This window comes from Talpa occidentalis, unplaced genomic scaffold (genome assembly GCF_014898055.3).
Source record: "Talpa occidentalis isolate TD23 unplaced genomic scaffold, MPIMG_talOcc4v2.1 talOcc4.15, whole genome shotgun sequence".
In the NCBI taxonomy this organism is placed as follows: Eukaryota; Metazoa; Chordata; class Mammalia; order Eulipotyphla; family Talpidae; genus Talpa; species Talpa occidentalis.
The window spans coordinates 85,968,193-85,994,485 of NW_023601543.1; the positions used below are offsets into that span (position 1 = coordinate 85,968,193).

A 26,293-nucleotide genomic window follows, 5' to 3' on the forward strand; every position below is an offset into this window, starting at 1 on the left:
ATGAACCGAGGTGTCTGAATGACACTTGATTTGCAAAGACAGATGACCAGATCTGGCTCCCGGGCTGCAGCTTGCTGACTGGTGTGTGTACATTTCTGTCTCGTGAGGATGCCACGAGACAGAAGGGCTCTGTCCTGCTTCGTCCACTGTGGAGACAGTGTCTGGGGCGAGAGCAGAGCGCCAAGCCCCGGGCATGGTAGAGCCCCCCATCCCCGGAAGGGCAGTGCCACGCGCTCATTGGCATCTCTGCTGTCCTACCTTCTTCACTGACAAGTCGTGGTCCAAGTCACTTCCTGAGTCCTCCTCAGGCTCCTGCTGCTCCTGCAGGTCCTTCATCTTGATCAGCAGCTCAGCCTTGGGGGCTGACGTGCTGTAGTAGGCGGAGCTGGTGGCCAGCGGCATGGCCACAGGCGTGCTCGGCTCCTCCTTCCTAGGAACGACAGGAGCAGGTCAGCAGGGATGTCCCCTGGGGCCGGGCCGGGCAAAGGTGGCCTAGCGGAGGCGCGTGAGACAGCAAAAGTGGCAGCCAAGAGCAGGTGGCAGAGTTAGAACTGCCAACAGCTTGCCGATGACAACGGGCGTTGTCTTTACAGCGGGGAAGGGGGCAGTGAAGAGGCATGGCTAAAATCCTCCACCTGAGAGTGGGACAGCGACCGGTATCAGTGGGGCGCAGGGACCCCAGACGCCCATGTGTCCCCCACCATCCCACTAGCTACCACCAGGGCTAGCTCTGCAGTCTGGTCCATCTGGCCCTCCTGCTCCCTCTCCGCTGCCCCACAGGGCGCCCTCTACTGTGCACGCAGATGCTTGCAGGGACCCGGACTTCAGTGCCTATTTCTGCTTGCGGGCACCTGGCATTTCAGGCACCTGAGATTTTCACTCTCTGTTGTGGTGGCCTGGCTGTCCTGGGTTTTGGGGTGTGGCGCAGCACCCTGGCCCCCACCCTCTGGATGTCGGGTGTGACAACCAAGCTGGCGGATCTGGCCCCCGGTTGACAACTGCCGCTTGGTAGAGAAGCAGGCGTGGGTGTCTCCCTCAACCACCTTGGCCTCCCGCCGAGAAAGAGCAGGTAGCGCTGTCAAGACTGTCAGTCCCTGACGTCGACACCCCCAGGAATGAGGCCTGTCTGCCTCAGTTTCCCTTTCAGGAGGCTCCAGCAGCAGCAGAGGTAAGCAAAGGGTGGGGAGCGCTTAGGACCGCATGCTCCTCCCCCTCCCTCGGCCCCAGCCCTGGCCCTACCAGGGGCTTTGGCGGCATGAGGCGCACTCACTTGTCCTCCGGGGCCCGAGGAGAGGGGACTTTGGGGAGCAGCTTCCTCCGCTGCTGAGCTTCCTCCAAGAGGTGCTCGTCTTTGGGGAAGATGCCCTCCATCAGGTCCATGGCGGTCCTCATCTTCACGCGGGGGTCCAGGATGTCGGCCAGGGACTTGTCCTTGCCCACGATCTCCCGGGCCAGCTCCTCCGACTTCAGGTCCTCGGCCGTGCGCTCCTTGGCCTTCACGTAGCTGAGCGCGGCGGGGGAGGCGCGGCTGTCCTGGCCGGGGGGTGCGGGCTCGGCGCCCTGGCGGCTGTACACACAGAAGCTGGAGTAGGACTGCTCCGACGTGCGCAGCGTCCTGAGCTGGTCCTTCTCCAGCCCGCTGGGCAGTGCGGGTGGCTCGGCGGCGCGCGCCAGGCCCTGGCGGCTCTCCTTCTCCGGCTGGCTCTCTGCGTGCACGATCTTGATGGGCACCATCTTCACCGTGGTGTTGTTGTCCATCACCCGCTCGATCCTGGAAAAAGGAGCCTTCAGTCAGCCGAGGCCCTCGCAGCGGCCTCACGCTGTGGCTAAAGGTGATTCCGAGGACAAAGAGCCAGTGCTTTTGGGAAACGCCTGCCTGGCCCCGCTGTGGGAGTGTGGGCCAGAAAGGGGCACTCCCTGGCACCGTGGGTACCCAGTACCCCGTGGGAAAGGCTAGTCTTGAGCTCACTAGAGGTTTCCTGACCCAGGAGGCTGCAGGTTCGCCCCAGGACCTGCTTAAAGATCCTAACTCTGGAGGCCGAACCAGGCATCTTTCAGGCGCGACCCCACTGTGCCCCACCCCCAGAGAGGCACAGGATGGAAGAGATGCAGCCGCCACCAGCAGGGACAGTACCTGGTAGAATTCTCATCCTGGATGAGCAGGGGCGGCTTGTCCGTCAGCTTCTGGGGGGCAAACTGCGGAGAGGGGGAGCGGGAGGTCTCCATGGTGGCCGTGTGCGCGGGCGGGCGCGGGGCTTCCTGGCAGGCGGCACGGGAGTCTACATGCTCGCCAGCTGCCCCCGGCTCGTCTGTGGGCGCGCTTCTGTGCGGCCTGTCCGCCGAGGTGCCGGGGCTGTGTGACAGAGACAGGCGGTCCAGGCACACGTCCAGGGCCGCGGGGGATGGCGTGGGCAGGGGCCTGCCCGGCGCGGCCAGGTGGGCTGACGCAGGTGCGCCAGCCGCGCCCCTCGATGGCCTGGGCTCGCGTCGCGGGGGCGGGGGCCTCTGTGGGGCCGGCCTCTTGGCAAGCGGCAGCGCCAGGGGCAGCGGGTCTGCGGGCTTGAGCTCCTCGGCGTGTCTGCTGCTGTGAGGTAGGCCGCCTGCTCTGCCACCACCGTCCCGGGCTCCCGCTGCGGTTTCCGGGGCGCGGGCCGCTTCAGAGGCCTGGCATGAGGGCCACGGGGCGCCCCGTGCTCCTGGAGCGTCTCCACGGCGCGCGTCTGCGGGTCTAGAGGAAGAAGGTGCACAGATGAGCGAGGACTCGGGGGACACTCGTGTGCCACAGCGACACCCGCACCCTGAGCTCCGAAACCGTCGCCGATCCACGCGTGTTCCCCACTCCCGCCCCACTGCCACCAGGCGCTGCCTCCAGACCCGCACCGCACAACAGCGGACCACGCGCGAGTCCTCCGACAGGCCGTGGGGGGGACACGCGGAACACACCCCCCGAGCACACACAGACTGCCTTTCCGGGCAAGAGCAGCGTCTCCCATGTGGCTTGCTTTGGGAAATGTGTGCACAGCAGGGCGAACTAAGAGGGGCCACAGATCAATGCGTCGGTACAACCTACGCGCGCATACATGCATGACCGGGCCCGCAGGTCCCCGGGGCCACAGGGAAAACTGGGGCCAACGACCAGAAAGCTCACAGCCAGGCCCCCGTGACAGTGACCTCCCGGCCTCCTCCCAGCAAAAGGGCACAGAGGAGCCTCTGCTGAGCCTATCACTCGAGGGAAGAGCGTTTACAGCTGGGGCGACCCCTCTGAGTCATCGGGGGGCCCTCGTGAGCCAGCGGTGCAGTCGGAGGTGTAACCAGTTCACTAGTGAGTGCACAGAAGACCCGCCCCAGCCAGTCGGGGAGTCTCGCCCAGCACCCTGGGTGGGGCCCCTCCTGGGACAGGACCCCAGGCATGACAAATGTCCCAACCCTCCCGGGCCGTGGCAGTGCCAGAGGAGTGCCCGGGGCCCGTCCCTTGTTACAGGCTGGGGACAAGGGTTCCAGGGCGACTCCTGTGTAGAACCCAGAGCACAACCCACTTCCCTCCACTTCTTCTTTGTGAGGCAGCTGGGCTGTGCCCCCCACCCTGCGGAGCCCAGGCAGAGACAGTGGGGCTCAGCTGGAGGCCGGAACCCCTCGGCGTCGTCAGGAAGAGGCAGTGGGGTCGTGTGGAGACACAGACGGAGTCGGCAAACCTGCAACACTACAGCCAAGCACAGGCACTGCAGGGCACCAGCCGTACTCAGGGAGGTCAGGGGGTTGAAAATTGTGGGCGAGGTACGCACAGAGAAAGCAGGAGTCATCAGAATAGCGAACGGGGCAACGGCTGGTTTGGAGAACACCATAGGCCAAGCCGCTGGATACCAAACAGACCAGAGCATTTAAACGCTGCCGAGCTGGAGGTGCCTCCTGGGGAAGTGTCGCTCCCAGGCCCGAGGTCCTGCCATGCGCCCGATGTCAGTTCCTCAAGCCACTGTGCCTCTGAGGCAGTGAGATCTGACTCAGGACAATTCCCGATGCCCCTGTGAGCTCCTTCCAGAGGACTGACATGCCCTTGAATGTCTTCTTTTTTTATGATTTAAGATTCATGCATACAAGAGCCGGGGTACAGGCCAGAGGTATGGGGGGTGAGAGGACTTCCCAGAGACAGAGTGGGGAGCAAAACAGGCAGGCTGACTGAAATACACTGAGAGGGGAGCAGCGGGTGAGGAAGGAGAGGTCTGCTGCACCATGTGCGTAGCTCCCTGGCTGGGGATGGAACTCCTGCTGCAGTGGCTGCCAACAGCTTCATAGTGCTGAGACTTAACTCCTGAGCCACCAGGGAAGCCCTGAATGTCTTCTTCTCTCTCTGACAGAAACTCGAAAATCAGCATCCAGAGACCCACGTGAAAGTACCCGGTGCCTGTCAGTAAACACCTGCCACCGCGCAGAAACAGAACTGAGTTAGCTGCAGCGCATTGCAGCTGAAGCCTCGGTGCCTTGGGTCATCTGCAGTCGTGTCTAACATGTGGCACCCTGCGCACAAAGAGCCTCCGGCCGGACTCAAGCTGAGAGCCAAGACCTGGGTGAGGAGCACGGCCTCAGTCAGCTGCTGTCCCGGCTCCTTCCCGGCCCCTGCCCCGGCAGCCTCAGCAGCACCTGACAGCACATTCCAGGGGTTCCATTCCCCGCACTGCATCCAGCACTGAGCTGCACTTAGCTTTACAGCCCCGCAGCAACTTGGGGACCAAGCTTGTCTTCACGCCCTTATTTTTTCTTGAATCTCTCTTCACTTGCCATAAAACCACGTTGTTGCTTATTATCCCAGCTGATAAGAATTCAGGACAGAAAGGATCAAAAATGAGAATTTGAGGCTCTGCTGGGCTTACAAGCGACTATTTAGTAGGTATCGTGTGTCTAGCGTATTGTCAATGTGTCTGGGTTGTGTGTGTCTGTGTGTGCCTGTGTGTTTGTCTTTTTTATGCTTCCAAGGATACAGGCAATGGTGACAGCAGGAATAGAAAAAGCCATGACTTAAGGACTTTGCCAGCAAAAGTAACTAAGTGCCATGCCTGGGAGCACACCCGCCTGGGAGCACACCGCCCCCCAGAAGACACGCACTCCTGGGGATCACAACATCCTGCGAGCACGCCTTCCTGGGACACACACTCCTGAGAGGCACACCTTCCTGGGACACACACTCCTGGGAAGCACGGCTTCCTGAGAGCACAGCCTCTGGAAAGCACAGCCTCCTGAAAAGCACCTCTTCCTGGAAGACACACCCTCCTGGGTACGCCCTCCTGAAAGCGCACCTAGCTGGGGGACACACACCCCCTGGGATACACCCTCCTGAAAGCGCAACTTGTTGGAGAGACATACCCTCCTGGGGCATACCCTCCTGAAAAAGGACGCCTTACTGGGAGACACATGCTCCTTGGGGGTGCACGCTCCTGAGAGCACACCTTCCTGGGAGACACACACTCCTGGGGGTACACACTCCTGAGAGCTCACATGCTTTCAGGAGTACACGCTCCTCAGAACACACCTGGCTGGGAGACACACACTTTCTGGGGTGCATGCTCCTGGGGGTACACGCTCCTGAGAGCACATGCTTCTGGGAGGCACGCCTTCCTGGGAGACACACCCCTGGGCACACAGGCCTGGGAGCTCACCCTGCTGGGAGCTCACCCTGCTGGGAGCACATGGGAAGGGCGGGGCAGCCACACAAAGGGGAATTTAAGCGGCAGCCACATCCCAGAGTCCAGTAATTGACCGGGTGGTTCTGTTCCTGGTCACACTGAACATGCTAATGACAAGTTCCCAGGGAGAGAGCTGCCCCTGCCCCCAGGGGAGGAGGGCAAGCAAGCTACAGGCCGCCCTTCGGAGCCCCTGGCCTCGCTGTCCTCGTTGCACTGGGCGCTGGCTAGGGAAACAGGGGGGTGGCTGCTCTGTAACAGGACTCCTTGCAAAGGATAAGCACCCGGCGTGCCGTGTCTGTAGCACAGACAACTGTGACCCAGCAGAAGCCACGGTCAGGCCACAAAACCACACATCAAATAAAATCCCATGAAGACTGCCATCGTTCACATCTGCATGCCTGATCTCGTCTGGAGACAGCCAGAACTGTAGCTAAACACGGATTGGCTATCAGAGGTGGCGCTTTCACGGCCAGATTCCATCTGCTTCTGCCCAGCCCTGTGATGTCCCTGGACTCACAGGGCCCCGATTTTCTGCTCTGGCCCCCACACCTCTCAACACAGCTGGCTGCTCGTCACCCAGCCCTGGCTCTGAGCCCTGCATCTCCCCTCCACAGCCACCGCTGACACAGGACGCAGCGCTCTGACCCCTGCCCACACTACTCCTGCCCCCCCACCCCCATTCCCGTCCCCAGGCTGTCAGCACCTCCCAAGAGGGCTCCACCCTGCAACACTCTAGACAACACGCAAATGCACTCGCTGCTTTCGCTCCCTGTGCAGGAAGGCGAAGGAAGGGCGAAGATGTGGGCGGACGAGACTGTCAGCGAGTAACCTTGTGCATGAACATTCCAGCGTCACCAACCACTCCTGCGCCTGCTCCGAAATGACAGCCTGCCTGCGACTGTGTGAAAAGGGTTAACGTTCAGCTTCTGCGGGCAAGAGGGGGAAACAGCGCCATCTTCTGGACGGCTCCAAGCCCATTCGCATCGTGATTCTGGGGTCCCCGGAGGCACCAGCCACAGCTGACCAGGGCCCTCACTAGGCGGTCACTTCCACTCACTGCGCTGTGTCCCGGCTAGGTGACATGGGGAGCAACAGTGCCTCCCTGAGACGCACCCCCTCACCCATCCGGGGTGGGGGGCGGCCGGCCAGGGAGAGCAGGCAGAGAGCTCTGGAGCGGGCCGGGAACAGCTGATGTCAGCACACGGGCCCACAGCTGCCACGGCCCTCGGCTCGGGGTGCAGAGGCACGGGGTCGGGTGTGATTCTGTGTGGGGGCTGAGGATACTCTTTGGGGGGTGGCTGCTGGGAAAAACCCAACTTTTCTTCTCCTGGCCTGCTGGTTTCCACCTAAGGTGAGGGCTTGGGAGGGGGAGGGAGAAGCCACAGCAGAGGGCGGCTCTGAACAGGACGGTGCCCCAGGAGGGGCTCTGCAGTGACAGGATTCAGAAAGCCCGCCCCCGGCAGCGCGGGCGTGAGCAGCAGCGGCCGTGTGCAGTGTGCAATTATTTCTCAGAAATCAGACGGCTTACCTGCCCAGAGGCCTGGCGGGTGAGTCACAAGTCGCTGGCCAGAGTGTGTGAAGCCAGAGAACACCAGGCCACAAGGTACCCTAGGCTGGCAGCCAGGCGCCAAGGGGACCCAGAGACCCACACGCCTCCGAGCGCAAGTCTGCACACCCCCTGTGTCTCCACAGACCTTCCGGGCCCCTGGGGCTCCCAGGGCAGGAGGGCACACATGTCCCAGGCTAAGTGCAGGCGGAGGCTCTTCTGGAACATGTCACCCGTAAAAGCAGATGAGGTGGGGGGAAGGCAGGGGAGCCCCAGATTGGCCATCAAGCCGTCCAGGGACCCATCCTTCCATCAATGGACAGAAACACTTCACCAGCATGAGTGCTGGTCTCCGCGCCCCTTAACCACGGCCACGGGTGACAACCCGGTGCTCCTTCCACCCCACCCATCTCCGTCCCCTCGGACATACTCTGACGGGAAGTGGGGGGGGTGTCAGATGTTAAACTCTGAGCCGTCCTCAAACTCACTGGCTAGAAAGCCATGCCCGGCCAGGCAGGGAAGGGCGAGGCGTGGCTCACCCGCTGATGGGCATCTCATTCCGGATGCCAGGCCCGCGCTGGGATCTCGCTTTACCTCGCCTCCTGTCCCCAATTCCTGCCCACCGTTCCCTGCCCATCGGCTTTGGATGGTAAAACGTACTCCTGAAGCTTTGACCCTTGGCTGGGCTCCCTCCACACAAGATTATCATCTCCTGAGAAAAATGGTGAGACTGAGTTCCCCCCGGTGCCAGGCCTGGGCCCACCCAGGGAGGCTCGCCAGCCCCGGGGCTGGCATTTGGCCCACAGGCCACGTCTGCTGAGCCGGAAGAGAAGGCCACGGCGAGTAGTGGGGTCGCCTGCAGACACGTGACGGTCCTGCGAGGCCAGGGACATGCGCTGACAGTGCTGCCTGGTCTAAGGGGTGGTGTCTGGGGGGAGAAACACTTGACCTCGGGGCAAAGTCACCCACGCGAGGAGGATGTCGGGCGCGACAAGCAAAGTGGGAAGGCGAGCCCTCCCCAAACGTTCTCTCCAGCTGCCGGCACCGTGGTCCGGGGGCCATCTTGGGGGGGAAGCCTAGTCATCCCCCGCTCCTCACTGGCCTGTCGGCACGCTTGGGCACCTGGGGCCCCCCAGGGTCAGATCACAGAGGGTTTTCATTTGCCGCCCCCACGCTGCCCCCAGGAAGAATCGCTGCCCCGCCCCGAGGAGCCTTGAGGCCTGGCACTGACCTGGCGGCCCAGGGAGGAAGCCCCAGGCAGCGGTCTCCAGACTAGGGAGGCTCCCCCGACACTGAGGCATTGCTCTGCCCAGTAATTTCCCCCCACAACCCGCTCATCTAGAGTTTCCCAAAACATCTCCTGCTGCCTGCTGGAGGGTGCAGGGGCACAGGGGTGCCGGGTGCAGCGAGCGGCGGGTGGGTGCAGTGCAGAGGGCCCAAAGGGCCATTTTCTTGAGCATCTGTCCACCCTGGACCATTTAAACCCACGGACTATGTGTCTGGGTCCCCAAGGTTCCAACATAGTGTCCTGACCTCCAGGTGGTGCCCGGACGCCCCACCCTCGAGAGGTGACTGGCCCTGAGGGCTCTACCCTCAGAAGAGACCGGACAGCTGCTCGCCCGCTGTCTGCTGTCCGGGTGAGGACACAGCGAGAAGCCAGCCGCGTGCACACCGGAAGAGGCCCTCGCCAGAGCCCGAGTGGCGGCGCCTCGGTCTTGGGCTTCTAGCCTCCCGCGCTGTGAAAATTAACGAGCGCCCAGTCTGTGGTCCTTCGGCAAAGCCGACTTTATCTCGAGGGAAAAGAGGCTAAAGTTTGGGGGGACGTCCCCTCTTGCCTGACAGCCTCGCGCGCGGGGCGTCTCCCAAGTGAACACGGACCGGCAGCCACAAGAGCACTGTCCGACGGGCGCCGAAGACCTGCCCGCTGCGCACACAGTTCTCCCCACCCAGCAGCAGGTCCAGCGTGGGAGGGAGCGACGCCGGCCCTGGCCAGCGCTGGGGCGGAAAGGCCGCGACAGGGCCCGGAAGGAGGCGGACGGCCCACCTCCTGCGCCCCCCCAGCCACCCCCTCAGCCCCCTCGCGACTCAACATGGCACTTCCAGCCGCTACACGAGATGCAGCCCACAGGTTCAATGACGGTGACGTGCTCCTGAAGGGCAATTTGAAGCCACTTCATTCCCCATAACGGGATGACCATATAAAATATTAACTGCTTCTGGGGCCCTTTCCTCTTGCGACCGTGTTTACAGCTGTTGTTAAGTGCTTCCAGCTCTTTATGTCAATGTACTGACGGAGGGGTCAAGTGTTCGCGGCGGCCTGCCCGGGGAAGGCGGCCCACAGGCGCACCGAAGGGAACACGACGGCGTCACCAGAAATTCTGACGCAAACGCAGACAGGTGCCCGCGGGGAAGCGTCCGGAGCAGCAGCTCCTAGAGTGCGCGGTTGCCTCTGTCTTGCCTCCAAAGTGAGGCCGGGTTTCCAGGCAACCAGGGCAAACAAGGCGGGAGGGTGAGTTGGGGTCATTGGAAATTGGGGTGCTTCTAGGGTCTTCAGTGGAGACAACGATTCCTGACCTCCACTCATATAGCAGAAACACCCCAAGGAAGCCTGTGATGTCCAGCTCCTCACAAAGACACCGAGGCCGGGGGCCCAGGAGAGCGGCCCGAGAACCCAAGGAAGGGGTCGACGTCCCTGGTCTGAGCCCCGCTTTCTCCCTGCGATCGCGACAGCCCTTCTCCGAAGCCCTGGGCTCTCTCTTCCCAGCAGCTGTACCTTCTTGGCAAGCGCAGGGGAGTACCTCAGGGGGAGGGCCAGCCCGTCCAGGAATCCCCACCCCTGCGCTGCTACGTGCCCACAACCGCCAGGCCCAGCGCTCAGCACCCCGGCCGCAAGGAGTGAGCACACGCGTGGGCAGACAGAGCCCCGCACCAGCCGCGACCTTCACAAAGCACACGACCCACTTCAGGATCGATTAGCCATGTAGACAATGCTGGAGAAAGAAAGGGCCCAGCCTGAAGAGGAAAGTGAACGTTAATGAACAAAACTAGAAATACCGATGGCTGGAGGGTGCACGAGAAGGCTCTACTCCCTTCCTGGGCCCTCCATGTGTACAGATACCAGCTACTCGCCAAGGCAATGGAGGTGAAAAAAAGAAATACCTCTCTTGGCCTGTCACCTCACAGGCTTTTGAAAATGTCTAACGTGGAGCCTCCCTGGAGGTGCAGTGATTAAAGTCGTCTCAGTGCTATCAAGCTATCGGCAGCCACTGCGGCACGAGTTCGATCCCGGGCCAGGGAGCTGACCCATACGGTGCAGCAGACCTCTCCTTCTTCCTGCTGCTCCCCTCAGCAGTGGCTTTCAGCAGATCTGCCTGTTCTGCTCCCCACTCTGTCTCTGCTGAATCCTCTCACCCCCTGCACCTCTGGCCCACACCCCAGTTCTTGCATGCATAAATAAAACTCTTTTTTAAAAAAACCAGCAGAATGTTATTAAGAACTGTATACCACAGCCTAGGGAGCTGTGACCCAAGGTTAGTATATCTCCTGACCCTCAAAAACACATCAAGCTGGGCCTCCCCGGTGGCACAGAGGTTGAGCGCTGGGTTGCGAAGCTGCCCGCAGCCTCTGCAGCGCCGGTTCAATCCCCGGGCGCCGGGCGAGGGTCCCACATGGCACGCAGACCTCTCCTATCTCGCCCGGGGCTCCCCTCAGCAGTGTACTTCGGTCCTTCTGCCTGTTCTGCTCCCCGCTCTGGCTCTGGTGAATTCTCTCACCCTCCCGCGCTTCTGACTGTACCCAGTGCTTGTATAAATAAAATAAATAAATCTTTAAAAAAAAACACATCAAGCTTATGAAATATTGAGCCATTTTCTTTTTTGTACAACCCTGTGGCAAAATTGAATGTAGTCAGAGCAGTCTGCCAGCTCTGCCAATGAAAATAATTTGCTTCTGCTGTTCTTTACAGCACAATTGCATGTGACCCGTAACTCCAAGATTCCCACACCTTCCAGACTAATGATGATTACCCAGCGGAACCACATTTGGAAATGATTATTGCCCAACAGGCTTTAGAAATTCAGCTGCACCTGAAATTCTACCGCATCACCATATGAAGCGTCCACAGTGCACAGGCAGATGTATGTCTACACATGTGAGGATACAGATGTTAAAATCGCCCTAGAATTTCTCCTTTTTCCACCTTAGATGGTCTCCAAGCATGTTTAAGGGCCCTGGGATAGACCTTTAATATGACCATTAGAGAGCAAATTCGTGCTAGTTATACCCGAGAGCTTCACCCGCCAGCGGCTGGCCCGACGAGGCTCTACCACAGCACCCAGTGGATTTCAGTGGGGGGCGGGGGGGGGGCGTCACCGCACTGAAATCCTTCAGGCAGGAAGCCGCACCTGCTGATGAGCTCATTTTATCTGTAACCAGATCGCAAAGACAGCGCAGCCGTCAGGCTGGCTCAGAGGTGTGTCTTCGTTCCTGGGGAGACTGATGGCCAGAGTCAGACACCACGGCCCGTGGCGGGGGGAGGGTGGGTGTCAGGGGAATTCAAGTCCCTGGCTTTTCTCCCTGGGAACTGGAAACTATTGCAGCCGAGAAGGCCCTTGGAAGTCATTTAATCCAAACTGCTAGTTTTGTGGAAGCAGCGGCTGAGAAAGGCTGGGCCACCTGAAAGTCACCTCCACGCAGGTGGGGAGCCCCGTCCTCCGAGCTGGAGAAACAGTCGTTGCTCCCCACTGCCCAGGAGCCCACACTGCTGTGCCTCTCCCCGCCTGCTCTGCACGCGGGTGCGGCAGGGAGGAAGAGGAGAGACTTGTGCAGGCATCTGGCATCAGCCTGCTCCTGAACCAGGTTCACTGCAGGGCCTCTGCTGCAGAGGTGGTCTGAGCTGGCAGCCAGCAGCCGGCCACCTGCAGGTGCAGCTGCAGGCACACACCACGAACCAGCGGGGGACCAGTCACGGAAGCCCCGGCTTACTCATAAAAGGACCCTCGGAGCAAGGTCCACAACATATCTGTAAAAAGACTCTGTGAACTGGAAGGAATCAACACACAGGCTTCTGCAAATATTTTTCTCAAAAGTGAAAAGCTACCTCAGGTCTTCAGACAGCCAGGGACGTCTCCCAGCTCCCAGAAATGGCTCGGCTCTCCAAGCCGCTGTAGAAAAAGCCAGCTGGGACACACGAGTGTGCCCAGGACTGGGGAAAAGACAGGCTGGTCCGGCACCCACACACGGAGAAGCCAGGTGTGTGTGCGCGCAGGGCCTGCAGCGGACCTTCTTAAACATCAACGCACACCGGGGGACGGGAATCACAGGTAAAGCCAATGCAGGGCAAAAGCCACATGAAATATGATGCTTTCCGAGCTCCAAAACCCAAAGACAGACACTGGGGAAGCAGCAGCAGTTGGTGTGTGTATGTTCACAGGGGTCTCTCCAGACAAGCGACGGAAGCCTCATGTCACCTACATGTTCCCACCACACGTGTGGGGCTTTCCAGTCCTCTTTTTAGCAAGCACCTGTGCGCCTTTTGTTCCCGCGTCTACGATACCACGCTGGCAGGGGTGTGTCTGACACACAGAGACAGACAGACACACAGAGAGAGACAAAGTGTAAAATCTTTTTTCCACTATGCATGAAAAAATACATAAAGGTGGCCCTCATGACATCCGTGGAATACTTTTCTGCAACACAATCATAAAAAATACTCACAGACGCCGTCCTCAAAGATTTTGTTTGGCACAGAAAGGAAACATGCCAGCGAGTCATCCACCTGCGCCAGATCTTCAGTGACTTTACAAGTTAAAACCGTATTTTTCATTCACTCAGGCCCGGCGAAAGGCAGAGGGATATTTCATTACACCTGTCACCGCGTGGGTTCCTGAAAACCTTTCTCCAAACTCCCTGTCCTTCCGACACCTTTCACGACCAGCAGGGACACGGAGCACGCAAGCACCACGTGGGAAGGCAAATGCAGACACAGAGTGCGTGCCCGTGTGCGCACACGTGTGTGCAAACACCCGACGCTGCGGCTTCCCGGTGAACCGGCCTGCGCGCGCGCGCACACCCTTCAGCAACGCAAAGGCATTGCCCTCCTTTGCAACAGGACCGGGCACCGAGGACGATCTGCCGGGCCCTGCGGACCATCTGCCGCGCTGCTGCGGCGGGAAGCCCAGGAAGGGCACCTGCGGCAGAGCCTGGAGCCCGCGCACCCCCAGCGTGCGCGCCGCGCCGAGACGCGCAGGCCCCCCGCGTTCCGCTCCTCCATTGAGAGGCCTCCGCGCCTCGCCGCGCCTCGCCTCGCCGCCTCGCCTCGCCACCCGCAGCCGCGCGAGCTTGCCCGGCGGGCATCCTTCCCGGCCACACGCACCCCTGGCTCCCCTTCTTCATCTGCGCGTCGCTCACTCACCATTTCCTTTCCAGACCGCAGCGCTGCTCCCTCCCCGCCGGCGAGCAAGGGCGAGCGAGCACCCCGTCTCCGTGCGGCCCGCGCCCCCCAGCCGCCTGGCGCCCCTCCCCGCGGCCGGCAGCTCCGCGGACCGCGCGCTCCAGGCCGGGCGCCTCGGCCGGGCAGGCGGCTCCCCCGCGCCCGGCTCGCCCCGAGCACGAGCCCTCCGGCCCCCGCGCCTACCGAGTCCGGGCGCAGCGCGCAGCGCGCTCCGCACAGCCGCACCGAGGGGCGCGCGCGCCCGCACCCGGCGCGCACGCACGCGGGCCCCGGCGGCCCCCGCACCCGAGCGGCGCGGCTCGTCATCTCCCCACGAACAATAAACAGGGAGCGGGGCTGCGCCCGCCGCGCCAGCGGACGACCTGCTCGCACCGCAGCGGAACAAAGGGCAGCCCCGACCCGAGCTGCGGACGTCCCGCGGGGGGCGCGGCCCCGGGCCCTGCCCGACCCGCAGCCCAGCTCCGCCCCAGCGGCCCGAGGCCGCTCACACGGCTGGCGCCGCGCCTGGCCTGCGGGGAGGGGCAGAGCGAGTCCCCCAGGCTGGCGCCCCGACCCAGCACCGCGGGCTCCCTGCACTTAAGTCACACGCCCCGAGTCTCTGCGGCTTACCTGCCAGGGCTCCCGTCTGCCTCCTTGCACCCCAAGGGGGCCACCTGCCTGCTGGCACCCCAAGGGGGCGACCTGCCTCTTTGCACCCCAAGGGGGCCACCTGCCTCCTTACACCCCAAGGGGACCACCTGCCTCCTTGCACCCCAAGGGGGCGACCTGCCTCCTTGCACCCCAAGGGGGCGACCTGTTTCCTTGCACCCCAAGGTGGCGATGCGCACCAGCTGGCCCGGCTAAGCAGGCGCTGTGCAGCTCCACCGCCGCAACAGAGTCGGATGGAGCCACGAAGTTCAAGAATTCCAACAGCCTATTTCACATCTCCCTGCGGCGGGCTTATTACACACGCATCAGGAATGCACCCATCAGACAGCTAGCCAAGTGTTTCCGGAAGCTTTACAGCAACCAAGGCCTTGGGCGAAGGAAACAAAAGAGTCTCAGGCTGACCCTGACCACGATCCATGGATCTATCGCTTGACAATGCTCCGTATTTAAGTCTCTGCACCCCGCCCCACCCCCTCTGCCCCAAGACCTCCGTGCCTTGCCTCACCCCCAACCCCCAGCCGCCCTCGCAGTCCCCACAGCCCCTTCCCACAGGGAGAGCCTGGCTCTCTCCATCCCACGGATTTTCTCTTCCCAACCTGCTTGTTACCAAACCCTTCTAAATTCACAGCGATTCTTCCCGAGCCTCGCTCGCTTAACCAAGCAGCGGAAGCCGCTCTGCAGCCCCTCACGGTACTGCCGTCTGAACTGCAGTGGCTTCTGCATTCGCCCCCACACCCACCTGCCCTGAGCTTCAGCGCTGCACTGATGCACATTAGTCAGGCACCGAATGAGTCCGCAGGAGGTGACCGTGCGTGTCCCCAGAGCCAGGGACAGGAACACGAGCCGGCTCAGGTGCACACATACACTCACGTGGGGGAGAACAAGGATCTGACTGCGCCTTCACCCCACAGCCCACGTTACCCCCGACTCTTCATGTACTTCTTAGCAAGTAACACAAGCCCATCACCAAGACAGCGAGCCACCCATGCCAGGCCGTCTGCCTGCGGGTGCAGGTCTACCCACGTCCCATGCCCATCCGCACCCTGCAGAATACCCTCAAGCGGGACCATGCCAGCTTTGTCTGGGGAGACAAGGCCCGTCTCATCACATCACGTCACGCTGTCAACACACTATCCGTGTGGAACGGGGACAGTGTGTCACTCTTCGCCCACCTTTCTATCCTGCCTTCTTGGGAAGGAGGCCCCAGAGGCAGCCCAGACCTGCAGGACGAGACTTCTGGACGGGGGAGGCCCTACATGGCGGATTTGGAATTGATTGGCTAGACACTGGGCTATAATAACCCCGTATTTCATCATTCTGGTGCTTACAAAGCTCCAGCTTTAGTTCTCGGTACTCCTCTTAGTCGGCTCCTGGGCGCTTCTGACAAGTCCTCATTGTTGTCCAACTTGCTCTCTGGCCTTTGCACTCCCCTGCTGTGGGGCCACGGGAGATGCTCCAGGCTCCTCTTGTATAGTGCCCGCCCCAGCCCTGCAGTCAGTCAGTCCTCCAAGGAGGCTGGAACCCAGGTGCTGGCGCTGGTTGTGTCCAGGAACCCATCACTCAGGGACTCAGCTCTGCAGAACGGCAGCGTCCTGCCTGCCGTCACCACGCAGGGAGTCCCTTGACAAACCTTTTCCCTTTGCGAAACGGTATTGGCAGCGCTCCTGCCGCCTGTGGCGATGCAGGCGTCTCTCTGCTTCTTTCTCCTTCTCCTAATCTGTCCTTTCAAAGTGTAAAAAATAAAGGAGACCCTGGATGACCCGCACAACTCTGAGGCCTACAGGGGTTTCCCTACGTCCCCGCTTCCTGGAGTGGGGCAGAGTGAGCGGGCACCGCAGAGGCTCGCCCGGCCCACAGCTGTACGGGGGCGACGCCATTAAGGCTGTGCATCGTGGACACTTGTGCTAAATCGCGGGCAGACGTGCCTGTCTTCGACACAGGACATCTGAACGAGTTCACAAGGAAAAGGGCACAGCGGGAAATGCGCACCCTCGGGCTCTCACATCTCCCAGCCGCTGGGGCCCTGCCCGGACGCCCTTCCCCCACCGTGAGAGGCACACGGATCCTGTGGCCTGAGGACGCTCTTCCCATCCCATCCCATCTGTCCCTAGAGTCCCAAGGCCACCGAGGAGCCATGTTCACCGCACCCCATGATCTCCTGTGCTCTCAGGCCCAGGGGGCCAGTCACCCCACTGGGGCAGGTCGTGCCAAGTCCCAAAGTGAAGCCCCAACCCAGGAGACTCGGGAAAGGGGCTCTCCACAAGGTCTGGTGCCCTCCAGTCTGGCACCATGTCCGCTGTGCCCTGAGCAAACCCAGGGCGGCCAGCCTCATCTGGAAGTTACTGGCGTGCCACCACACCCCTGCCTGGGCGGCTTCCCGCTCCAGCAACAGGACGGACCCGCTTGCCCCAACACGAGCACCACGCTCGCAACGCCCCAAGCCCTGACCGGCCAGCCTCGACAAAGTCTGCCCCTCTGAGCCACAGCCACATTGTTCAGACTTGAGTGAGCCACAAGCACATGTTACACTAAAAGGACATTTTCCTTGTGGGTACCCATGTTGATGGAGATTTTCCAAAATTGAGAGAAAGCAGGCATACCAGAAAACTCACCCTTGGGGAGTGAGCGATTCAGTCCTTTTTGGTATATGCAGAGTCGTGTCGCTACCACCAGTCATTCCAGAACATTCTCATCACCCCAAAAGAAACCGTGTACTCATCGACGGGCATGGCCACGTCCCTCTCGATTCCTGGCAACCGCTAATCTACGTGCTGTCTCCGTGGACTTGCCCAGTCAGGAGCCCACGCCACATGGGGTGCACCAGAGTGCACTCCTGTGTGCTGAGCCACAAAACAAAGCTCCCAGTTACATGACAGCAAAACTCCACGGTCAGTGTGACTTTCATGCAGTGACAGATGTGGCTCTGCTGTAAATGAACTGTGGCCCCAGGCACCAAAGCAGATTTCGGGGTTTGGCCCCCACAGATCCCTGGCCACTAAAACATGGCTTTGCCTTTTTTTTTTTAAGATTTATTTATTTATACAAGAACCAGGGTACAGGCCAGAGGCACGGGAGGGTGAGAGGATTCACCAGAGACAGAGCGGGGAACAGAACAGGCGGATCGACTGAAATACACTGCTGAGGGGAGCAACGGGGAGACAGGAGAGGTCTGCTGCGCCATGTGGGATTCTCGCCGGCGGGCCGGGATCGAACCCGCCCTGCAGAGGCTGCGGACAGCTTCACAGCACGGCACTGAACCACCTGCGCCACCAGGGAGGCCCTGGCTTTGCCTTTTGACTGAGAGGACGCTGAGATCTGCTGGCATGGCCCCCCATACTTTGGCCCTCATCTCAAGGGAAAGCTGGGTTTGCAAGCGACCCTGAACACTCTCTTTCCTCCCGGCCCAGGAGCGAGGTAATCACCACCCACAGGAGACCCAGGCACACTCGGCTCGTCACGCCCACCACCCAGATGGTGGTGATATGCACTCTCTGGTCAGGGCGGAAATGAAGACACGAAGAGATTAAAGCAGAAAGGAAAGTAGCACACTCCCATGGCTGTGCTCCCACAGATGTGCTCCCCTGAACATGCTCCCACAGATGTGCTCCCCTGAACATGCTCCCACGGACGTGCTGCCCTGGATGTGCCCCCACGGATGTGCTCCCATGGATGTGCTCCCACGGACGAAGTCCTAATTCCTGGCCTCCGATGGGCTCTCTAGGAGGTGGGCCTGTAAGGCGATGAGGCCAGCTGACGTCATCCGGGTGGGCCTGGCCTACAGCCCTGGGCCCTCCTCAGAGATCAGGACCCAGACGCACAGGGAGGGACACTGCTGTGAGGACGCAGGGCGGGAGCCTCGGGAGAAACTGCCCTGTTGGCACCGTGATGTTGGAACAGAGGCCCGTCGTCGATGCCACCCGCCCTCCCTCCTTGCCCGCCGAGGCCCAGGCACCCAAATCAGAGGGCGAGAGACGCCGGGGATCCTAGCGACTGAGCTCGAGACTCGGCACGAAACTCCTGGCAGCCGCAGTCAGCACAGTCAGGGGCCAGAGCGAGCCAGGGCTGGGGCAGGCTCCCCGGCCAGCACCTGCCCTCCCCAAGCCCTGCAGAACTCGCGCCCACCCTCTCTCCTCTGAGATGCTGTTCACACAGTGAGCTTCAGCCGTCACCCTCGGGCCCGAGACCGTGTCGCTCTCCTTCCCTGTGGTGCTGCGGGGACTCTGGGGCAGACCTTTGCCCACTTGTCTTTATATAGAACACAGAACCCTCCAGCTCACAGAAATGCCCTCAACTGGCTACACATTAGCCAGTACCAAGGACGTGATGCTCTTCTGTCCTCCCAAGAAAATACAACAAAACCCACTTTTAATGACCATGGAGTGGTGACCAGCCATTCCACACACGCGCGGGCTTGCATCTTTACACTCAGGCACACGTAATGCAAGATTTACAGATGCTCGGGATTCTGTCTCCAGGGGAAAGAGGACAGCCCCTTGCCTAGACTGTCTTTCTTCTCAGATTAACGCGCACTGTTTCCTGCCAAGACTTCAGAAAATAAACCTTCACACACACACACACACACACACACACACACACACACACAAAGGCTGCAAAGGGCTTTTCAACTTTCCTACTCTCGAGTTTCATGGAATCTCGCCATCCTTTAAAAACACAAACAATTCTGAAAATTGCTGGGTTTGCAGCTCAAGCGCAGAAAGCCTCTGGAATGAATTTCTTCGCCGCGGCTCTGCGGGCTGCTGGGAGACCCGACCGTGGCAAACGCAGCCAGCACCCGGCCCCGCCCCTCCCCTGGACCCTCTCGCTGTCAGAGTGCGTCTGCCAGGCGCCCGCGCGGCGTCAGCAAGATTCACAACGACCCTTTATTCCCGGCAGAGGCGCTCAGCTGCACCCCCCGCACGAACCCGCTGCCCTTTAAATGAAACGCTGGTGCACGCGCGCAGCAGCGCAGCCAGAGCCCACGTGCGCGGGCGCCCCGAGTGTCCTCCACAAAGCCCCGCGGTCGCCCCCAACGGCAGCGGGGTCTGCAGGCCGGCTTTGCACACAGATGGCAGCTGCCCCGGCACGTGACCAGCCTGGAATCCGTAGTGAGAAAGCTGTGACTGTGCTGCTCAGACACTGCCGGATTCTGTAGGTGTCTCATTCAGCAGCCCGCCCTTCTTCACCCAGGGGGGTTCTCGGTGCTCGCCGTGCGGACTGCTAAGCAGTTGCAGCAGCATCCTACACAGAATCCCGGTCCCTCAGAGCCACAGAAACCTTGGATTCTCCAGAACAAGGCTCATGGCACTCGGCCCGAAGCCAAATGAAAGAAAAGCCCCTTGACCTGAGACTTTGGGGAACAGACACTTCAGTCGCTTATTTCTGCGATGGCACCTTGAATTTGGAGCTGAGTGCCCGTCTGGATGTAGCACCCCTCACGGGAGATGCTCAGGACAGAGAAGCGAGAGCCTAACCGGGTCAGCAGAGCAAACTCATTTCCCGTCCTCCATCAGCCCTTGGAAATGAGGCAATGCCACAGCTGGGCAGCGATGGCCCCCTGCTCCCACCCCACCCCGCCAATGTTAGGGACGTCACGCCCAGTCCCTCCTCCTTGCAATGAAGCCACCAGAGCAGCCAGTGTAGAATCAGCGTGCAGCACGGCAGAGCCTCGCTGCTCCCAGACCTCCCTCCTTTCTCGGGGGAGCCAACCCACTTGCTTTCTAGTTCAGAGCTCAAAGTGACCTCATTCAAGGAGGCCAATCGGGGACGCTCGCCCTCATCCTGCCTGACGCTCCTCCGAGGCAGCTCTGCCTTAGAGACCGCGCACCCGGCGCCCTGGCCGTGCCCACACTGTGCAGGCACCCCTCTGTCAGGCCCGCATAAAGCATCTCATTCAACACATCAGATTGGATTCCTCATTCTCTCAACATAAAGAGCCTCACTGTAGGGGAAACACAGCAGCCATTTCAGAGCCAAAACTGCCACCGTGGCGTTCAAGGGCGTCCCCACCCTCGGGTGGCTTCTCCCGGCGGCAGTGGTGAGGGGCGTGGGCTCTGGCCCCAGCTCCCAGGCTCGCTGGACGCCGCACCCCGGAAACAGGCAGGCTCGGTCTGGCCAAAGCAGATGCCCAACCACGCGAACCAAGCCTTCGCCCGCCACACAGCTCGCTCCAGGACGCCCTCCCGGGCACCCCGAGCCCCTGCACCTACCTCGGCGTGGGGTGCACCTCCGGGGGCCGCAGCGCGTGGGCGTGCTGTCTCTGCTCGCCGGGGTCCGCAGTGCGCCGCCGCGCCTCCACACACACTTCCTGCCAAGGGCAGCACAAGGAGACACCGAGTCGTCAGGCAGCCGCCCTGGAGACACCTATCATTACACACCCCTTCATTGTGGCTGGCCCCAGGGCCTGTCCCAGGAGGGCGGTGACGCAGCCGCCGCACACACGCTCTGCCCTCAGAGCGCCTCCTGGCCGCGACCCAGCTCGACCGGCACCCACGGAGCCCAGCAGGAAGCAACTCCCACGTGAGGTCTGGAAGCCCAGCGCGCAGCTGGCCTCAAACCCAAGGCAAATGAAACCCAGCTGCTGCTGGCTCACCGCACCCAGCCTCCAGCCCAGAGAGGGCATGCTCAGAGAGGGGACTCGTGTACCCCGACCGAGAAGCCGGGGGATCAGGGTAGGTCTCCAGCCCGGCACAGCTGGGGCATTGCGCCCCGTGTGCGCGCAACCTTGGCACCAGGATGCACGAGCACCCTTCATGTGTGTGCTCTGGACACTTAACTGTAAGCCCAGGAAAAGAAACTGCAACTGGTCCTGGAGGAAACCTCTTTCCCTGGAATCTATCACTGCAGATGTAAGAGGCAGAGAAAGCAGGGGAGAGGGCGAGGGGTGAGGCGGGCGGGCAGGACAGGAGAGAGTGGGAAGGGGGAGAGCAAGGAAGGGGACGAAGATGGACAGAGACGCTGGCTGTCCATGTGGCGGGGAGGACGCAAAATGTGTCATTTTCTACAAAGGCTGATGTCAGCTTTTTTTTTTTTAAAGATTTATTTATTGATGCATACAAGTGCTGGGGTGCAGGCCAGAGGTGTGGGGGGGTGAGAGGATTCCCCAGAGACAGAGTGGGGAGCAGAACAGGCAGACTGACTGAAATGCACCGCTGAGGGGAGCAGCGGGAAGTCAGGAGAGGTCTGCTGCATCACGTGGGTAGCTCCCTGGCTGGGGATAGAACTCGTGCTGCAGTGGCTGCGGACAGCTTCATAGTGCTGAGACTTAACCCACTGTGTCACCAGGGAGGCCCCTGATATCAGCTTTTACCATCAGAACTCAACCTTAAAAAATGAAAGCGCGACAGTGCGATGTGCTGTGCTCTCAATCACGTCTGCCGAGAGTGATCTTTAAAACCATTTGGAAACCCCCCCCCCAAATAAGCAGTGACGTCAACATTCCAGTATCTGAGAAGTGGCTCTCACGCGCGGTCCTTTATACAAACGCCCCTTTCCACCTCAGAGGAGGACTTACATTTTCGAGTTTCCCCAAGTTCTCTGCTTGGTACTAACATGGGGACAAACCAGCCAAGTGACGTCGCTGCGAGGAGGCCGGGAGCTCACGCCCAGCGCGAAGGCTCGGCAGGGGCAGGGATGACCGGGCTATGTCCCTGGGGGCCTTCACGCACGCCGACACCAGGGCTCTAACTGCCCGGTGGGACTTAGTGACCCCACGCTGGGCGCAGAGTCCTCCGTGGGCCCTAGGGCGCTGCCGCGCTGCTTACCTGGTTATAGAGCTCTTTGGATGGAGACGACCGGGACCTTTCATGGACATACTGCGGCCTCTGGTGCTGCTCCAGACCGGGGTCCAGGATGTCATCCGCCGAGTGGTACCTGCCAGAACCCCGGGCTTCCAGAGCCGTCCTTGGCTCCCGCCAAGAGGCTTGATACTCAGCAAAGGTCCCGAGTCTCTGCGGTGGGTCCGATTCCCCCACTGTGCCTGCCTTTCTGGGCCCACTGGCGTTTTCCCCAAAGGAGGTGGTGCGGCCCCTCGGCTGGAGCCACGGCTCGGAGCCCTCACAGGCGGGCCCGGCTGTCTGCGGCCTTCCCGGGCCCTCCCTCAGGCCTCTGCACACAGCTGGTCTCTGCCCAGCCTGCTGGGGAGCGGGTCTGCTGGTCTCCTCAAAAAATTTCCACCTGTCGGCAAACGTGCCCACGGCGTCCTCGGCGGCCACAGGGTGGGGGCGGTAGTGTGCCGTGACCCCCACCTCGTTCATCTTCTCAGGCTCAGAGTAGGATTTCAGCTTCTGTGCCGTGGTAAAGCGCTTGCGGCCTCCGACGCGGGGAAGGTGGGGCCCGCACCCCCCAGAAGAGGAGGGCGGCTTGGTCAGGCCTGCCTCCCAGAAGCGGGGGCCAGGGTCGGGAGCCCCCGTGGAGAACAAGGAAGGGGTGCTGAGCACCCCGGCCCCGGGTTCTGCTGCCCCCGGACAGTGGTCGGCTGGGCTGGGGTCCAGGTCCCGGCGCTGGAAGGACGTGGCCCTCAGAACCCGAGCTTGGGCCTCCTTCAGGTGGTCTTTGTAGGTGCCGGGGAAAGACCCTTCTGGGGGGGCGCCGCCCCGCTCGGCCCTCCAGCCGCCGGCCTCCTCTCCCGCCTGGGCTGTGGCCGCGGGCAGTGCGGCGGTGCTCGTGCCCTTCTGCAGCCTGGCCCGCAGCAGCTGGATCTCGGTCCGCAGGGTGGTGGCGAAGCGGTCACTCCTGCGTATGGCCTTGCCCGCCTGGCTGTCAAACGGCGGAGGCCTCTCTGTGCCACTGGGGTGGCCGTTCTGCGCCCGGCACGCCCCCTCCTGGGCTAGGCAGTGCAACATGGGGGTCTTCTGTGGAGAGATCCAGCCGCTTTCCCCATCCGACCCCCTGACGCTGTCCATGACCATCTTCCGGTCGGCTTGGTCTGGGCAGCTGGTGCCCTGCGGGTCTCCGGCCCCCGCAGATGGGCCCTCTGCCGCTCTGTCCGACTGGCAGGCCCTTGCCCACTCCTGGGCGCCTGGGGGCACCTCGTGCTGCAGCAGGCGGCACCGGGACTTCGGCCCCGTTGGCTGCGCCGCAGGGACCTCGTGGGCACCCCGCGCCAGGTCCCAGAGCCGGGGCTCCTCTGGGGGCGGCCCTGTCTGTGCGCGGCACGGTCCGCTGGGCGTGCACAGGTGGCGCTTCTGTCCACCGCCACTGTCCTCCCTCTGGTCGGCAGTCCTGGGCCACCTGTCCCGGGCAAGGCCACTGTCCTGGGGGTGGTCGGCGGGGCGCTCCTGCAGGCCCCCAGCAAAGGCGCCGGGCGGCTGCTCCCGGGGCCCCTCGGGAAGGAAGGGGCTGTCGCGGCCGCACCGGCGCAGGGGCTGGCACGCGTAGGGCGGCGGGCAGCGCACATCCGTGCTGGACGCAGAGGCCTGCAGTCGGCCGGGGGCTCCTGGGAGGCCGCCCGCATCCTGCTCGGAGGACGGCCACCCGCCATCCAGCGGCGCGTCCAGGCCCCAGCCTGGGCCTACGGCCCCTCTCGCGTCGCGCCTCCGCTGAGCTTCGGCCGACTCTGCTCTCCAGTCGCCGTGGGATGGGGCCCGGGTCGGGGCCGGGAAGGGCTGGGCGCCTGGCACCTCAGACGACGGAGGGCCCTGGGGCTTCTCATGGCCCTTGGTGGCGGCGAAGCTGTCGCTGCGGAGTGGGGGCGGAGGTGGGGGCGGGGAGGAAGGGGCCTTTCTCTTCTCGGGCACATACCAGACCGGCCCGAAACTGGACCTGGCAGAGCTGGCCGGCCTGGGCTCAAGAGTGCCCTCGGGCCTCGGGCTTCGGCTGCGGTCACTGGGGACCCTGGGAGGGAAGTGGCCGAGCTTCTCCTCGGGGCCCGGAGCGTCGCCGGCCGGGCACTGTCGGCCGCCCGGCTTGGAGGCTTCCCACAGGCCGACCTTGTAGAGGAGGTTCTCCGTGGAGGAGGCGTCGGCCTTGGGCAGGGTGAGGTCGGGGGTGCCCGAGCTGGTGGAGAAGGAGCCGTACGCCGAGTCCCGCTTGCTCGGGCCGCCCAGGTGGTCAATGCTGCTGTTGGACTTGGCGGCCGAGAGGCGCCCGGAGGGCTGGGAAGGAGGGTCCAGGCTGTCCACGCTCCCCAGGGAGCTGAAGTGGTCAGAGCTGCGCTGCAGGCTCGACGGCTCCCAGGCGCCCGACAGGTCGTGCGAGGAGGAGCTGGCACAAGGAAAAGAACACAGGCCACGGGTCACTTTAGGGGCAAAGCCAGAGAGGCAGCAGGACCCCTCCAGGGCAGCACCCCCATGCCCGAAGGTGCTCCCTCCCCCGAGCTCGGCTTGGAGAGGATGAGCTCTAAGCTCATGGTGCCTTTCACAGTCACCCCAATGCTGGCAGGGCCTCCCTTTGCAGCTCCACGCCACGGGTGGCCGCAGTGCCCTGCCCGCACCCTCGCAGGCTTAGTGCGGCGGCTGGAAACTGCCGCCGGATCAGTCGTTTTAGATTTTTAAAGATGGGCGGGAGTGATTCTAAAAATGTTCCATGACCCACGAAAATGGTGTAAAATGCAAACATGGTCATGGACGGACATGGCCGGGCCACTCGGTCACAGCGCCGGCTGCTCTCGAGCGCCGCAGGCAGCGGCCGCAGCTCCTTCCTCGGCTCACTGCCCCCTGAAGCAGCTCAGAACCAGCACGGGGTCTGCGAGGAGGCGGTGGGTCTGACCCAGCAAGACGGGCAGCACCCGGTGCTGGAGGGAATGGCGGCCAGGAGGTGCGAGAGCGCACAGCCCACACTGTGCCGGGGCCACCTCACACACGCAAGGCTGTCATGGTGTCACTGCGCACGCCGGTGCCGCAGCCACCACACAGCAAGGCTGTGACGGCCTGGGGGACCGGCGGGCATGGCGGGAGCCGTCCATCCGGTGGTGGCAGAGCTCCAGGCAGCTGGAACATTCAGCTTCTCCAAAAGCACAGACCACACACCTGGAGACCCTGGCGCCTGGGGGATAACAGCATGGGGAGGGCAGTGTGTGGCGGGCGAGGACGGGAGTGTGAGCTGCAGGAGGAGCTGACCCTCGGGTCTCACCCCACTCCCATGAGCACCAGGCACCTGTGCCCCCGCCATCCTCCCTCTCCTCCTCACACCGACCCCCAGGGCCCTTCCCAGCAGGCCCAAGTCCAGGCAGGTACGGACAGCACAGAGACGCCACGCAGAGGCGGCAGCTCCCGTTTCTCTGCTCAGGGACCCGCCCGGGGGGCCTGCCCCACGGCCACTTCCACAAGGAAACCAAAGGCCCAAGTGGCTTCTCAAACCAGCCTGGGCTCCAAAAGCCACAGTGTCAGGTGGCTTTAAATAGGTGGCGTCGTATCGAGCCGTGTTTCCCTCACATCACAGAAGTGTGATGACTGAGCAACAGACCAGGGTTCACTAACAGCCAAAAACGGCTTTTTAGTTCTAAACACACACACCCAAGCATGTAAACACACCCACAGGTACACAAGCACACACACGGATACGTGTTGCACACACACACACACACACACACACACACACACGACAGCTGCTCTGGACGCGGTTCCTGTCCCCCTCCTCACATGCTATGAGGGCACTGGCCACCGAGCTGAGCGACTGGTCGGGGCTGTCGCCAGCCGTCCAACTCCAGCCCTCCCGACGCGACAGCGTGGACTGCAGGCTGGCAAGTGGACAGCAGCTCCCAGCGGAGCCAGGTGGGCACCGTGGGCAACGGCAGCACCAAGAGCTGGACCCGCCCCAGAACCCCCAAACCGGCCTGGCCCGGACCCCTGAGTTGTCACTTGAGTAACATAAACGAGAAAGCCCACGTGTCCACCCCGCCCAGGGGTTGGAGTCCTTGGTTCCCAGCATCCCCCACTCTGAAGCCGGGTCCCCAGGAGTGCTGTGGGCTGGTCCTCCTCACATCAACAGGGGCTCTGAAAGTAGGGGGGCGTCGAGGGCCTGAGGGTGCCACGGTCT

At 62.1% G+C, this 26,293-nt stretch overlaps 1 protein-coding gene across 1 annotated transcript in view; it reads right to left on the reverse strand.

Moving 5' to 3' along the window:
• Nucleotides 1–26,293, reverse strand: part of SHROOM2 (shroom family member 2) — an 81,354-nt gene that overhangs the window by 5,869 nt on the left and 49,192 nt on the right. The window contains exons 4-8 of the mRNA XM_037511709.1: nucleotides 22,081–24,520; nucleotides 20,527–20,624; nucleotides 2,135–2,728; nucleotides 1,271–1,771; nucleotides 259–430 (exon numbers count right to left, since the gene is read on the reverse strand). Coding sequence (XP_037367606.1) covers nucleotides 259–430; nucleotides 1,271–1,771; nucleotides 2,135–2,728; nucleotides 20,527–20,624; nucleotides 22,081–24,520 — 3,805 coding nt within the window. The remainder of the gene's footprint in view (nucleotides 1–258; nucleotides 431–1,270; nucleotides 1,772–2,134; nucleotides 2,729–20,526; nucleotides 20,625–22,080; nucleotides 24,521–26,293) is intronic.